This window comes from Panicum hallii, chromosome 9, assembly GCF_002211085.1.
Source record: "Panicum hallii strain FIL2 chromosome 9, PHallii_v3.1, whole genome shotgun sequence".
NCBI classification, from domain to species: Eukaryota; Viridiplantae; Streptophyta; class Magnoliopsida; order Poales; family Poaceae; genus Panicum; species Panicum hallii.
This window is the reverse complement of record NC_038050.1, coordinates 16,111,570-16,125,621: the sequence shown is the minus strand read 5'-3', so window position 1 is coordinate 16,125,621 and position 14,052 is coordinate 16,111,570. Positions and strand designations below refer to the sequence as shown.

At 48.3% G+C, this 14,052-nt stretch overlaps 3 protein-coding genes across 3 annotated transcripts; 1 reads left to right on the top strand and 2 right to left on the bottom strand.

Annotated features, from left to right (window-relative positions):
* Positions 1 to 487: 487 nt before the first annotated feature.
* LOC112872631 (expansin-A31-like) lies at positions 488 to 1,706 on the bottom strand. The gene has a single exon (XM_025935695.1). The coding sequence runs from the start codon at positions 1,609 to 1,611 to the stop codon at positions 856 to 858; it is 756 nt and encodes a 251-aa protein (XP_025791480.1). The 5' UTR covers positions 1,612 to 1,706; the 3' UTR covers positions 488 to 855.
* A 2,534-nt stretch (positions 1,707 to 4,240) lies between these two features.
* Positions 4,241 to 5,351, bottom strand: LOC112877236 (expansin-A31-like). The gene is made up of 2 exons (XM_025941473.1): positions 5,228 to 5,351; positions 4,241 to 5,127 (listed from the first exon to the last, which is right to left on the bottom strand). The coding sequence occupies exons 1-2, from the start codon at positions 5,346 to 5,348 to the stop codon at positions 4,496 to 4,498; spliced, it is 753 nt and encodes a 250-aa protein (XP_025797258.1). The 5' UTR covers positions 5,349 to 5,351; the 3' UTR covers positions 4,241 to 4,495.
* Positions 5,352 to 9,345: 3,994 nt separating this feature from the next.
* LOC112877235 (expansin-A31-like) lies at positions 9,346 to 10,526 on the top strand. The gene is made up of 2 exons (XM_025941472.1): positions 9,346 to 9,570; positions 9,686 to 10,526. Exons 1-2 carry the CDS (start codon positions 9,444 to 9,446, stop codon positions 10,315 to 10,317), a joined length of 759 nt encoding a protein of 252 aa, XP_025797257.1. The 5' UTR covers positions 9,346 to 9,443; the 3' UTR covers positions 10,318 to 10,526.
* The last annotated feature ends 3,526 nt before the right edge of the window (positions 10,527 to 14,052 follow it).

The following is a 14,052-nucleotide window of genomic DNA, read 5'->3' as shown; positions in this document are numbered from 1 at the left end:
TACTACTACAAAACACCACATCCATCCCGTGCATTTGTCTCGGTCACATTTGGATCCGGGACTAATCTAGGCATTAGTGCCGGATTCAATGGCTAGGTGGTGGGAGGGATCTTTAGTTCTGGTTGGAGCCTCCAACTAGACTAAAAGTTTCTCTTTAATTTCGGTTAGTGTTAGCAATCAGGACTAAAGGGTCACCATTTAATTCCGGTTGGTGCTATCAACTAGGACTAAAGGGTACTCCGTATGTTAGTTTAAAAGGAAAGCATCCCATATAAAATTACATATGCTGTGTAGATAGGGTGGTAAGTAAGCTATGTGCAAGGTAAGAGGCCTTCGGTTCAAGTCTCGCGGATTGCAGGTGGTGGTGCTCACTAAATATTTTTTTATATTTCCCAACTAGCACTAAAAGTCAGGGACGTCCCGCTTGGAAAGCTAGGACTAAAGGGCATTTATGTAGTAGTGAAAATTGTAGAAAGTCAACGACGGATCAAAGTAACGGTCCTTTTTTATAAATATGTAAAAATTGGTACAACATTCTTAATTGTTTTACAACAATTATGAATAAATATAGCTCTAAACCAACTTGGAAGAAATATTTGGATAATAATGTATTCTAAAGTTCGTGATTGAACAAGGTTAACAATTTTACATAGATGTATATGTGATACCAAATGGGGAAAAAATGGTAAGGATAAGCAATTGAGCTACGCACAGCAAGCATGCCTCGGCCACCGTGCGTCGGCGCTGAAACTGGGCCACGAGACGACACGTAGGCACTCACCACTCGCCATGCGGAGGACACGACGAAGGCGACAGGAAAGAGATCACAAAACACTACTCCGATCAATCGGTGGATCAGTAGACGAACTGTTGGTAGGTGGTGTAGGTCTGGCCGAACTGCCACCACGCCGGCGCCACGTTTAGGAACTGGATGTACTGCCCGCCGGTGCTGGTCACGGCGAAGCTGAGCCCCTGGCCGACGAGCCCGGCGAGCGCCTGCCAGTTGGCACCCCAGTTCCTTGACATCTGGATCCAGCCAGTCTTGTCGCCCTTTACCCATGCCGCCGCCACGGAGCCGCTGCCGGCGAGGTTCTGGATGTTGACGAGCAGGAAGTAGTTGGAGCCGGCGACGCCGAAGCGCACGCCGCCGCTGCGCGAGCACTTGACCTGCTGGTACATGACCGGGATGATGCCGGCCTGGACGATGCCGATGTGCTCCCACGCCGGCTGCGCCATGTCGAAGTGGGGGCGCCCCGGGCCGCACCAGCCGCCGTTGGGCAGCGCGTAGTTTGGCGGGCACAGGTTGGTGGCCGTGACGGTGACGCTGTTGCCGGGCTTGCAGTACTGGCCGCCCGGCCGTGAGCCGTCGCACGTGATGGTGTAGCACTGCCCGCACGACGCGCCGTCGTTGAACAGCGCCGTGCTCAGCGCCGCGTTGTTGACGCCGTACCCGGCGTTGTACAGGTTGCCGTACCCGCACGCGCCGCCCATTGTCCCGGACCCGTCGGCCCCGCCGTAGAAGGTCGCCGTGCCCGGCGACCAGGCCGCCGCGCCGGCTGCGGCGCAAGCCGCCAGGACGCCCCACAGGCCCAGCCAGCTCGCCGTCGCCATGACCGCGACCTTGCTACAAGTACGAGGCTACGAGCACGAACCACGTGATCAGAAAGGGAATGGATTGTCTTGTCGTGTCGTGTGATCTGCTGCAAGCTCCTGCTACCGTGGTGGGTGATCTGCCTGCAGGTTCAGTGCTTAAATAGGAGGAGGAATCAGTAGGCAGGAGAGTTTAAGGGAGCTGGAACTGAAGCTTGCCGAGTAGGCGAAGATCAGATCAGCAGCGTTAATGTCGGTGTCAATCGATGGATCATTCTCATGTCATGGAACACGGAATGCTCGGTACGAACTGGAAGCACATGCATGCTGCTCAGATGCAGGTAATTGCTTGTCTTTGACTTTGATTGCGCGTCCATCACAACGGTTGATCAGAGCGCTGGGGATGATTTGTTTTTGCAACCAACACATTCTTTCCACACGTAGGCGCGGCGTTTAGTTTAGTGGGTGGATCGTCCAATCAGGCAGCGTTTGTGGACGGACGGATTGGTGATGCGTTTGTGGGAGGATTCCGGCTTAGATTAGGGCCGTCGCACGGTGGGTGTTGACGGTATCCCAGTCGCGATGGAATGAACGAGCGGCGAACATGTGCGTTTGGATGATTATTGGAGCTAGGTAGGAACAATGTAGCTATGATGAATTTATGTTTATACTGTTAGCAGGTCGTCCAGGTTTGGCAAAAAGCCGGTATTCTCTGATTCCCAAGCAACGGGGATACAACAGGTGGTGTACTTTTGTTCTTGAATAAGTACTAGGCGTTTGTGATTGCGAGAGACTGTCCTGTTAGATAAAACAGATCATGCTTTTGTTCTTTAGCGTCTTGCCGGCTCAAACTATGAATTTTGACAATGCCATAGGTTTCAGATTTGAGTATTAGAAATGGTAAGGCTCCATTTTGCTAAGATTTCAAGCCGTTCTTTCAGGAATATTCTAAACTCTCCCAACCGGGGGAAGGCTAAACACGAGGGATTTTTTTTTTGTATTAAGCGTTTCATGCTGTCCGCCGACGAAATGTGTCAAATGACCTTAAGCACATCAGCACATGCCCAAAACTTCTAGACTTTGACTTCCTGGAGCTAATGATTGAGTCCCAGGCATGAGTTTTCATTGCTCTAGGTCCCCAGCTCCCGCCGTTACAATTTCCTAACCCATAGAAAATAGCGCCAGTTCCCCGCGTCCAAGCAAATCATGTTGGCGATGAATTCCCCACATGCCTTAATGATTTTTCGGTCCGTTTAACCGCGTAATTTGGGTGACATGTACTTGTATAATGGAACGTTCGTTGACGGTTTCAATGAAGTTTGGATTGGGTGGACATGCATTTTGTGCTTCATCATTTTGGTTTGATGAACAAAACCAAAAGAGTTTGAGTTGATGGCTGAACCATTATATTGTAGAAATCAATGCTAAGATGTCGCAATTGTCGCTTGTATCAGAAATCCTATATAACCAAAAAGCATATCATTGGAACTAAGAGCAAAGGTTGTCAAAATCGTAAATTCTAAGTCCAGTTGGAGGTCTTTAGATAAAATTGTAATCATAAGTAGTAAACATAAAAATATTGGAACGTAAATTGCATTATTAGAATTGTAGAATCAGGACATCTAATTCTGATCGTAAAGTCGTAGAAATACAAGAGAACCAATGCAAGATTTTGACAACCATGAATAAGAGTCCCTTACACCGTTTCTTTTGGGATATGATTCGTGTTCACTGGAGATGATAGGTAATTCGATTGGTGAAGAACTCGACGTTGACTATCCGGGTTTCTAATCAGATACGATTCGAATCCCTGCAACCACTATACCATTGCTCCGTTGGTTATCAACCAAGCACAACTTGATAGGATTGACCTCGCCAAAAAAGCTTTTCCCTACAAGCGAATCGAAGAACAAAAGCAAGAAAGTATAAACATGCAATCTGAAATTGCAGATGCATATGAAAAGGATCCGAGTAAAAGGTTCAAGCTCTTAATTCAAAAGCAATAATCAACACAGTCGAGGAGAACAAGAACCCTGGATCACAGTAAAAGGGCTTGTCGCCACAATTATAATGAATCAATCTCAGTTTCTCAATGAAAAACTACAACTAAACAAAACCCTAGTTTCTAAAGTGGCGGCTACTGAGTTTATATCGAAAGGGCGAGCTAGGGTTGAGAGAGAACAAGGGGGCCACAACATGGGCTTAAGGCCCGACGATACAACACCAACTTGGTCCAAAACTGGTTGATGCAATATCTTGTCACGAAGCTTCTGGAGCTGGGACCAGAACCAAAAGAAAATTTTCATCGTTAGGTTTCCAACGTATCGAAGAATGTCTTGTTTCGATATCGTATGAGGGAGATGGGGCCGATTCCGTCCAGGGTGGTCTGCTGAATCTAAACTGAACGCGGAGTCGAAGTTGATGACGATTTGTAACTTGGCAAAGGGTATGGTCGTGCGTATCAAAGTATCCACCCTGGTGATATCCTCGTAAGGAGGGGTATTGTTCCTTGTACTGCAGAGATCTGAATTGGAATACTCTGTTTTTTCTTGTGGCGGTGGCATAATCTCTGACATGTGGTCCCTTTGTAAACTCTGCTTTTTAATGAAATATGTGCATTACGCGTCATCGGAACACATAATGTGTGAAAATATCTACAGCATTGAAAAAAAATGTAGTAGGATTTAAGGTATATGTGGCCCATTGTAAACCTCTACTTCCCTTGCCATTTTCTCCTGCAGTCGGTGCATGATATAGGGGAGATGCCGCGGTCAAGCCGGCGGTCGCCAAGGAAGCCATGGCAAGTCCAGCCACTCCGTCCAAATCACGACGATCCACTCTCAATTCGGCCGAACCGCAAGAAATTAATGATGACGGGGATCGAGCACTCTGCTGCTTGCACGTTTTAGTAGTAGTAGTTCTTGTTGGTGGTGTAGGTCTCGCCGAACTGCCACCACGCCGGCACGACGTTGAGGAACTGGATGTACTGCCCGCCGGTGCTGGTCACGGCAAAGCTGAGCCCCTGGCCGACGAGCCCGGCGAGGGCCTGCCAGTTGGCTCCCCAGTTCCTTGACATCTGGATCCACCCCGTGCTGTCGCCCTTGATCCACGCGGCGCCCACGGAGCCGCTGCCGCCGAGGTTCTGGATGTTGATGAGCAGGAAGTAGTTGCACCCGGCGATGCTGAAGCGCACGCCGCCGCCGCGCGAGCACTTGACCTGCTGGTACACCACGGGGATGATGCCGGCCTGGTAGACGCCGATGTGCTCCCACGCCGGCTGCGCCATGTCGAAGTGGGGGCGCCCCGGGCCGCACCACCCGCCGTTGGGCAGCGCGTAGTTGGCCGGGCACAGGTTGGTGGCCGAGACCGTGATCGACGTGCCGGGCTTGCAGTACTCGCCGCCCGGGCGCGACCCGTCGCACGAGATGGTGTAGCACTGCCCGCACGACGCGCCGTCGCTGAACAGCGTCTCGCTCAGCGCCGCGTTCAGCACGCCGTACCCGGAGTCGTAGAGGTTGCCGTACCCGCACGCGCCACCTGCATACCACCGCGCAATCCATTAGTACGCGCGAAGCTAGCAAAATGTGAGACGGTTGCCAACCAAAGTGCAAGGCTTCCACCAAGCTTAGTAGCTTACCCATGGTGCCAGAGCCGTCGGCTCCGCCGTAGAACGTGGCGGTGCCCGGAGACCCCTGGGCCGTGGCGAGCGCGACGCACGCCGCAAGGACGAGCGTGGACAAAATCGGGGACTTGACCATATCCACCGGAGATGGAAGGGAAGGTGTGTTCGTGATGAGGACGAGATGGCCGGGCAATGTAATGGAAGGCTAACAGTTTTTGAGAGATTTTGGAATGAGATGCATGGAGATGGGGACGCCGGTACTCTGTCGAGGCTATAACCAAGAAAGGAACTGACGAGAATTCCGTACTCGCATTAGGTTCGGGATTGGGAGGATGGTGGTGGTCGTCTCGTGCCTTGCGTCAGAACCTAGTCAGGACTCAAGAAATCCGTGTCCCACTTCCATCGAAGCAAGCACATGGGCTCAGGTGCATAATCCACCACCGGACTGGCTGCCAGGCTAAGCTCCAGGGCCTGACTCTGGAGATGGAATTAATCATGGATGCTGGCTTTAATTATATAAGTTCAGAGATTCTAATTACCTTAATTTAGATACCTTATCTGCTTAATCCGTTGAGAAGATGAATTCGCATTGCGACAAACCATCAGCTAGCCTGAATTTCTTCCATATTAGTTGAAACTCTGCCCATCCCATACTATGTGATTTCTGTAGCATGACTGAGCAACCCGTCGGAGACATGAATTTTCGTTGGTGGTGACAGTGAATAGTGTGTTACACAAGAAAGGTGTCATCTATACCTGTTGCAACGACCTTAGCGCACCAGCACACGCCTTTGACTTGCACGACCTAATGACTGACTGCTAGGTGTTTTTCCTTGCCTCTTGCCCATTAATCTATCACGTAACCAACTTCAGGTTTTGCGTCCATGCAGATCATGACCTAGTAATGGATGCTCCACTATGACTAATTAACAATCATTTCTGGTTGGTTTAACTGCGTAAGTTATATATAGAGTAGTTCCTACTCATATAATCCACCATTTGTTGTCAATGTTAGCTAAGCTAGTTTAGATTGCGTGGAGATGATGAGTTAGTTAGGGACGTTGCTAGCTTGATCATTTTGGATGAATAGAGCCAGAAGAATGTGAGTTGGTGAATCAAACGTTAACTATTGCAATGCGCGGGTCAATGCTTGGATGATCATGTGCTTTGTGATCATTTGATTCAACTATTGCATCCCACCACGAAAGGCAATGGAATATTGAGTTATCGCTTCAGAAAACGGATTCTACCTAAGCATATACTACATAGATAGCCAAAAACAGTTTTTTTTTTGTAAAACTAAGTACATGCGTGTAGGTTGTTAATTTGGAACTTTAGATAAATGCTGAACAAGTCATCTGGTTCGTCAATTACCAAAGTTATACTAAATAATTAATAAGACCATGTGGTTATTGTGTTTTCCGCCTAGTAGCTCAAGAGAAATCAGGGGATGCTGACCATTTGAAACAGCAGGTTATGTGCAATGATTGTGCATTTCACACCTTAATGATAGCGGACAGAGGTAAGAATTAGCATAGAGGCCTTTCCTTCTCATGGGAGATGTTTAGTGCAAAAAATATGGGACTAGTGTTAAAAAAAAAGATAGCGCGGTGTTTTCTTTCATCTATTTGGCCAGCATTTTTCTTACTATAACTAAATAAAATTTGCAATCCATTTGCAGTTTTTTTTGTTCGTTAGATAGCTACGGTTTATCGTTCATTGAATGATAGTTCCTATGAATTTGGCTAGTACTGACAAATTTTCTCCAGTTAGGTAGGAGTAGAACTTGAACTGAAGTGTACCTAGCTGCATAATTTGGATGACTTGTACTTTATAATCCACCGCTCTTTGATGATTTCAGCTAATAAGCTAGAATATTAAGATTGGGAACAAATAATTAACGTTGTTAGGCATTGCATGATCATTTTGGACGAACCAAACCTGAAGAATTGGGTTGGTGAATCAATAATTACAATGTACAAGTCTACGCTAAGATGTTGCAACATTGCTTCTGATCATTGGATTGAATAGGGGATGGCATATCACATTACATCACAAAGACAATGTATAGAGGCCGTACATCACTGCCTGCAGTTACGGAAGGGATGGTGTTTTATCACATTGTTAATTGTGCTTTATGCTGAACAAGCCATGTGCTTAATATGATTACCAAGTTAGAGTGCTAGACTAACCGGTAAGATCATGTGATTTTGATTTGCTTTCCACTATTAGCCCAAATGGAAACAGAAGGATATTGAATGTCTGACACGTATGTTATCTACATTTCAAAGAAGAGGTTCACACAAGAAAACAAAAATGTGGGCATTGTGTTACCGAGTAGGGATTAAGAGGAAGTAATTAATGATAGACACCTTATTAATCATGTCAAATTTTTAGCATGGATGGTTTTGAACTTGAAATTATTTTTATTTATTTAGAAACTGTTGAGTTGAGTATCTCTCATGGTCTAGAAATTTTAACGTAAATTGAAGAAAAAAGGAATTCAAAATTATCTAACACCGCCACCAAAATATACACACCCATTTATTTAAACTACAAATCATTTTCATTATGATTTTTCCCGAAGTGACCTAATAATTATAGGTAAATTAACTACTACAACCATTGCAAAAAAAAATATAACCGCAAATCCCCGTATGCTGCTCCAGAACCATCTCTACCTTTATATTAAAAAGAATATAATGATGCAAGGGCCAACAAAAAAGGCAATACAACATAAATAATGTATAAGTTTATTGCACAATGCATGTATTTAAGATAAACTTGAGCACTTTTTGAGCTTTGCTGATGAAAAGCTTGGTCGTTTTAGTCCTAATTAGGTAAACCGTTTCTGTAGTAGTGTAAAATGAATGGTTGCCCAAGACTAGTCCAATAGCCCCACTAGGCAAAAAAAAAAGATTTGTGGGCAGGCCAAGCACAAGTACGTCCGGGAGCCCATAAGAATCGGAGGGTTTTATTTTTATTTTTCTTCGGTCCAGGTTGCGGGTGGGCCTGGTCAAATTTGCTCAGGTCTAATGTAAGAGATCAAAGTTACTATTCAAATGATATTATGATGTAAAATACAATAGAAAATTTAGAAATATAGCTGCATGGAAAGAAAGAATAACACAAATTGATGTACAGCATGACCAATTCATCGTAATCATGGAAATAACAAGCCTATGTGTTCAAAGAAAAATACAATGTAAACTATCATACCTCCTCTCTCCCAGAGACCCAGGCAATGTAGATGGATTGGCTGACACTATTGTGCACTATTCAGGAGTGTGATGTGTTGGGATCGCACGAGGACATTGACTCTAAGAATGCCGCAAATCATAATGGTGTTGAACTGGAAGACCAGCTCAGATCACGTATCCAGTGTTGAATGCAAAGGCGAAAATTGAACATATGTAGGTGTAGAAAGCAAGAAAAGAAAAGAATGATGTGATACGAAAGGATACCCAATCTACTAAGATCATGAAAAAAAAAACAATGTAGCATATATATTCTCCAGGTGACATGTATAGCATGTTGACTAGCTAACACACCATTAACTGCCCACTTAGCATAATGAAGTCAGAAATAAGAGGTACGCTAAAATGATGCAACCATATATAGGCACTTGAATACTAATAATTTTAATACGTAGTCCTCAACCTCAAATTTTTGAGAACCCATGATTAGTTTCCTAGCCATCGACCACCTCGCATGTTTAAAATACTCAACCGACATGAAGTTACAACTGGCACGTTAGCGCCGGCAGCTTATTAACTCCGAATTAGCGAACCGTATGATCTCTCTCCTGTCTCCACTATTCGGGTAGAGGGATATAATAGATTAAGTTTCTACATATGATAAATATAATTATTAAAAGAACTTCAGATTCCTAGTTCCATATTCCGGAACGAGCCAACCAATTCAGAGTTTCTGATCGGTTGCTCAATCAACATCCAGAACCACAGAACATGCACATGACAGGGTTTCAACTAATCTCCAAGGAATTTAGGTTAGTTGATCGTTCCTTGCCGCGCAAATCCTCCTGACAAAACGAGCTAGCATCTCCTCCTCCTCCCCTATATAAGCAAGGGTGTCCGCAACGCCATGAATCTCATCCCAGAAGCTCAAAGACGGTTAACCTCCGATTGCCCAGCCACTGCATACCAACTAAACAACACAAACCTTGGCTTCCATCTCCTCCTTTTCTGCAGCTAGCTCTGCATTGACGCCCATGAAAACGACCAAGTCCCTGGTCTTACTATGCACAGTCCTTGCGGCGTGCCTCGCGCTCGCCGCAGCTGGCTGGTCTCCGGGCACCGCCACGTTCTACGGCGGAGCCGATGGCTCCGGCACAATGGGTGAGTAGATTTTCCGTATGCATTTCGGCACAAGGGCAATCTACCCGTCTTCCCAGTTTCGGACATTTTACTTGTTATACTTTGCTAATGTGTGCATGTGTATGACGATGAATAGGCGGCGCGTGCGGCTACGACAACCTGTACAACGCTGGGTACGGCGTTAACAACGCGGCGCTGAGCACGACGCTGTTCAACGACGGCGCGTCCTGCGGCCAGTGCTACAAGATCACCTGCGACCGGTCACGCCCGGGCGGCCAGTACTGCAAGCCCGGCAACAGCATCACCGTCACAGCGACCAACCTGTGCCCGCCCAACTACGCGCTCCCCAACGGCGGCTGGTGCGGCCCGGGGCGCCCCCACTTCGACATGGCGCAGCCGGCGTGGGAGCACATCGGCGTCTACCAGGCCGGCGTCGTCCCGGTCTTCTACCAGCAGGTCAAGTGCTCGCGCAGCGGCGGCGTGCGCTTCAGCATCGCCGGCTCCAACTACTTCCTGCTCGTCAACATCCAGAACCTCGCCGGCAGCGGCTCAGTGACCGCGGCCTGGGTCAAGGGCGACAAGACGGGCTGGATCCAGATGTCCAGGAACTGGGGCGCCAACTGGCAGGCGCTCTCCGGGCTCGTCGGCCAGAGCCTCAGCTTCGCCGTGACCAGCACCGGCGGGCAGTACATTCAGTTCCTGAACGTCGTCCCGAGCTGGTGGCAGTTCGGCATGGCCTTCACCACCAACAAGAATTTCGTCCGCTAGCTAAACCGTGTGCAAGCAGCATAGTTCTCTTTATCTCCTTTGCAAGCAATTCCGGGTGCTGTTGTGTCGAATGGCGAGTGCGAGCTCTTGATTTTCATGGAGCCTTTTATGCACTTGTGCCATTGCATCCTAGTTGGCCACCTGAATGGCTTGTCTCCTACGTGATGCTCCGACTGCAGGAGGAAATAGCAAGGGTCTTTGGAATGTTACATAGACCTTATTAAGGCTTACATCTGTTTTCAATGCTTTAGATACCACACATTATGTCTTTTTTAAGAGAGGATTCTGTGCCCTCCAAATATGTTTCATCAAGAGAAATTGAGTTTTACAAGCAACCATATGTCTAGCACTGGGGTAATTGGAAGCTTGATTGTCTAAGCAACTGAAACCGGCTCTGGACCAACACTGATATGAGCTAGTAGTGATCTTCCTTACAATCTGCTAGCTGCGCCAGGGTGGCTGGCATAACGCCACATGGTTGTTCCCCTGGCGCCACAGGCTCCATGGAAGCTCGCCAGCTAGGAAAGCGTAACTCAAAGGATATATAAATGGTTAAGGATGGCTGACCAAATTCTAATATGGACAAAAAGGAAATACTGAGCAAGTGGATGAGAATCAAAATAGTAATGTTGCTTTGTTTCAGACAAGCCAAGAATATATAGCTGATGAACACCCCAATTCCTGTTCCCAAGTTTTAGATAAAGGAATAGTTCAATATTCCCTTTTATGTAAATTCAAAAAAAGAGACTATGCTTTTATGTTTTTCCCTTTGAACCAAACATGACCCCACATCTCTTTGCGGTGGATATCGCTTTCTAGTTTTTTTAATTTAGTTGGATATGAGAACAACATCTGCTACTAACCACCTGATTTTGATTATCGTACCTGTGCTCTTACAATCCTCGCTCCCTCAGCTCACTCAACTTTTTTGTTAAACTAGCTAGTTAGATTGGGTGGAGACCGATGTACAATTAGTTAGGCGATGATTGATCTTTTCTTTTTTTTTTTACTTGATCATTTTGGACAACCAATAAGATGAGAAGAAATGATTGGTGAATCAATCATCCCAATGTGCAAGTCAACGCTAACGTTGCAGTGATGTTGAGCTTTCCATCGTTGATTTGAACAACGATCCTGTACATATTGCATTACTTCTTCACAAAGACAATCTAGAGGCATTACTTTATAAAGTGCATTATTGTACCTAAGTGCATCATTCAATAAAGTACATTTTTGGATCTCAGATGCCTGGAGTTTTCTCCAACAGTTCGATTAATGTAGCGTGTTACATTAGCTAAGTACTGAACCAATCATGTGCATTAACTACTTATTTAGACTACTTGATAGCATCACATGCTTCTGTTTTCCACTTAGCCCAAAAGGGGGTATCTACAGTCTGACAGAACATATTATATGTACATGGAAATGATTTTCACGCCCTCAAAGAAACAGGAGAGAGGGGTTCAAGAAATAAGAAACAAAGAGAGGCTAGATGTACGAAGGTTATAGGTTTTTCCTTCTCAATGTTTAGCATGGAAATCAGGGCCATGTGTTGAATAGTAGGGAACCTTCATGGGCATCCTCCAATTTGGCCTAAAACAATTTCTTAAACAAGGACCCTAAGTATAATTCATAGGAACACTAAGTAAAACAACTTGTGAATCACTACTTAAAAAACTGTCAAACCCTGAAATTGTTGGATTTCAGGATGTGATTAGCAAGAAAAGTAAAGCAATGATTTTATCATAATTTTAAAATTTTCTCAATATTTATTTTCTTGACAGGAAATTTAGTATAGGAAAAACAAATGGCTGTTTTTCTAAATTAAATGAGGTTGTTCTATTTGTCTTGCATTCATGCTGTGTGCATAATATTTTAGATAAAAATGAATTTAAAATACGATTAGGTTTCCTCTTAATCCCAGTCTTGCTTATAATCATCTAGCCAAGCGATTCTACTTCTTTTTCGTGACCGCTACTCACCGCCAATCACCTTCCTTCGTTGAGTTGGAGTTGTCCTCGGCCCCGCACCTCCGCAGCATGCTGCACCCCCTCCTGCCCGCCCAACGCCGCCAGGATGCAGTGCCGTCCTCCGCCGTCCCGCTTGTGAGGCACCAGGAGCCGTGCGCCTAGGATTTCGCCACGCCCCCCTGCTGCCTGCGCTCCCTGAGTAGCCACGCCTCCTGCACCGGCTGCCAGCAGGTCACCCCCGACCCCCCCCCCTCCTGCATCTTGCCTTGCATCCTGAGCATCCAGCGCCACCGCCCAGGAACTAGAGCGCCACCGCCCCCCTTCTCCAGCCAAATTCGGCCGCCATGGTGAGCCTCCGCCGCGGGTAAGCCATCAAATCGAACCCCCTCCCTCTCCTCTTTCTTTTCCCCCGCTCCCCGCACTCTATCATGCCCTAAATCACCGGCAATTTGAGGAACAGTACCGCCGGTCACCATGGGAGCTCTATTCCGAGCTTTTTGGGCGCAGGGTGCTGCGGCGGTGCAAGGCCGAGGGCGCTGCCCTTTTATAGAGCGAAGGAAGAAGGGGAGGGGCCGGCACAGGGGGGAAGAAGGAGGGGTGAAGCTAGGGTGCGCCATTAATGGCCTTCAAGGGAGAGCCTTGATGGAGAGAGAAACGGAAGGAGGAGGCGTGGGGTCTGCGGCTACTCCACTGAGCATTGAAGATGGCGGCTCAGTGGGGGAGAAGGCGAGCGGGCGCGGGAAGGAGAGCGGCCGGGGTAGGGCGTGCGGTGCAGGTAGGGATGGCAACGGATAAACTGTCCGCTGATATCGACTCTGGATATCCATATCCACGACCTAAAAACCATACCCGAACCCATACCCATTATCCGCAACGGATAGCAAAACGTAGCCACATCCGTTACCCGCGGGTAACGGATATCCGCGGATATATCCATTTGTCCAATACGGAGAGGGGCGGCGGGCGGCGGCACGCAGGAAGGGGAGAGGGCGCTCAGCGCGGGCCGAGGTCGCGCGAGGCGGTGCACAGGCCGGAGGAGGAGGAGAGGGGCGGTGGGCGGCGGCGCGCAGGAAGGGGGGAGGGTGCTCAGCGCGGGCGCACAGGCGAGAGGGAGGATGTTCGCGGCCGGACGGCGGCGCCAAGCCCGAGCGGCACAGGGAGGAGGGGGAAGGGAGCGAGGCGGCGCACAGGCCGGAGGAGGAGGAGAGGGGCGGCGGCCGGCGGAGGGGCCAACGGAGGGGCGGCGACCGACGGATGGGCGGCGGACTGGGGCGGCCGGAGGATGGGTGGCGGCCAGCGGATGGGCAGCGGACGGCTTGATGACACGGGCCGGCGGATGGGCGGCGGCCGGCGGAGGGGCGGCGACCGGCGGATGAGCGGCGGACTGGGGCGGCTGGCGGATGAGCGGTGGCCAGCTGAGGGGCGGCGACCGGCGGATGGGGGCGGCCAGCGGATGGCTTGGTGACAGGGGCCGGGGCCGGGGGCTGGCGGCTGGGAGCTTGGGCGGCTGGGCGCTGGGAAGTGGGAAGTGAAATTGTGAAACCCTAAATTCGTATATATATAAGGGTACTCGGGCCCACATGTCAGCGGGTCTTGCGGGTTTGCGGGTTCGGGTATCATTTTTTCATACCGTTAGAAAATATCCGTTGGGTTTAGAGTTGTACCCGCGCCCGTACCCGCGGGCACACATCCAGACCCGTATCCACGCCCATCGGGTATGGTATCCGCGGGTACGCGGGTATTTCGTACCCGTTGCCATCTTTAG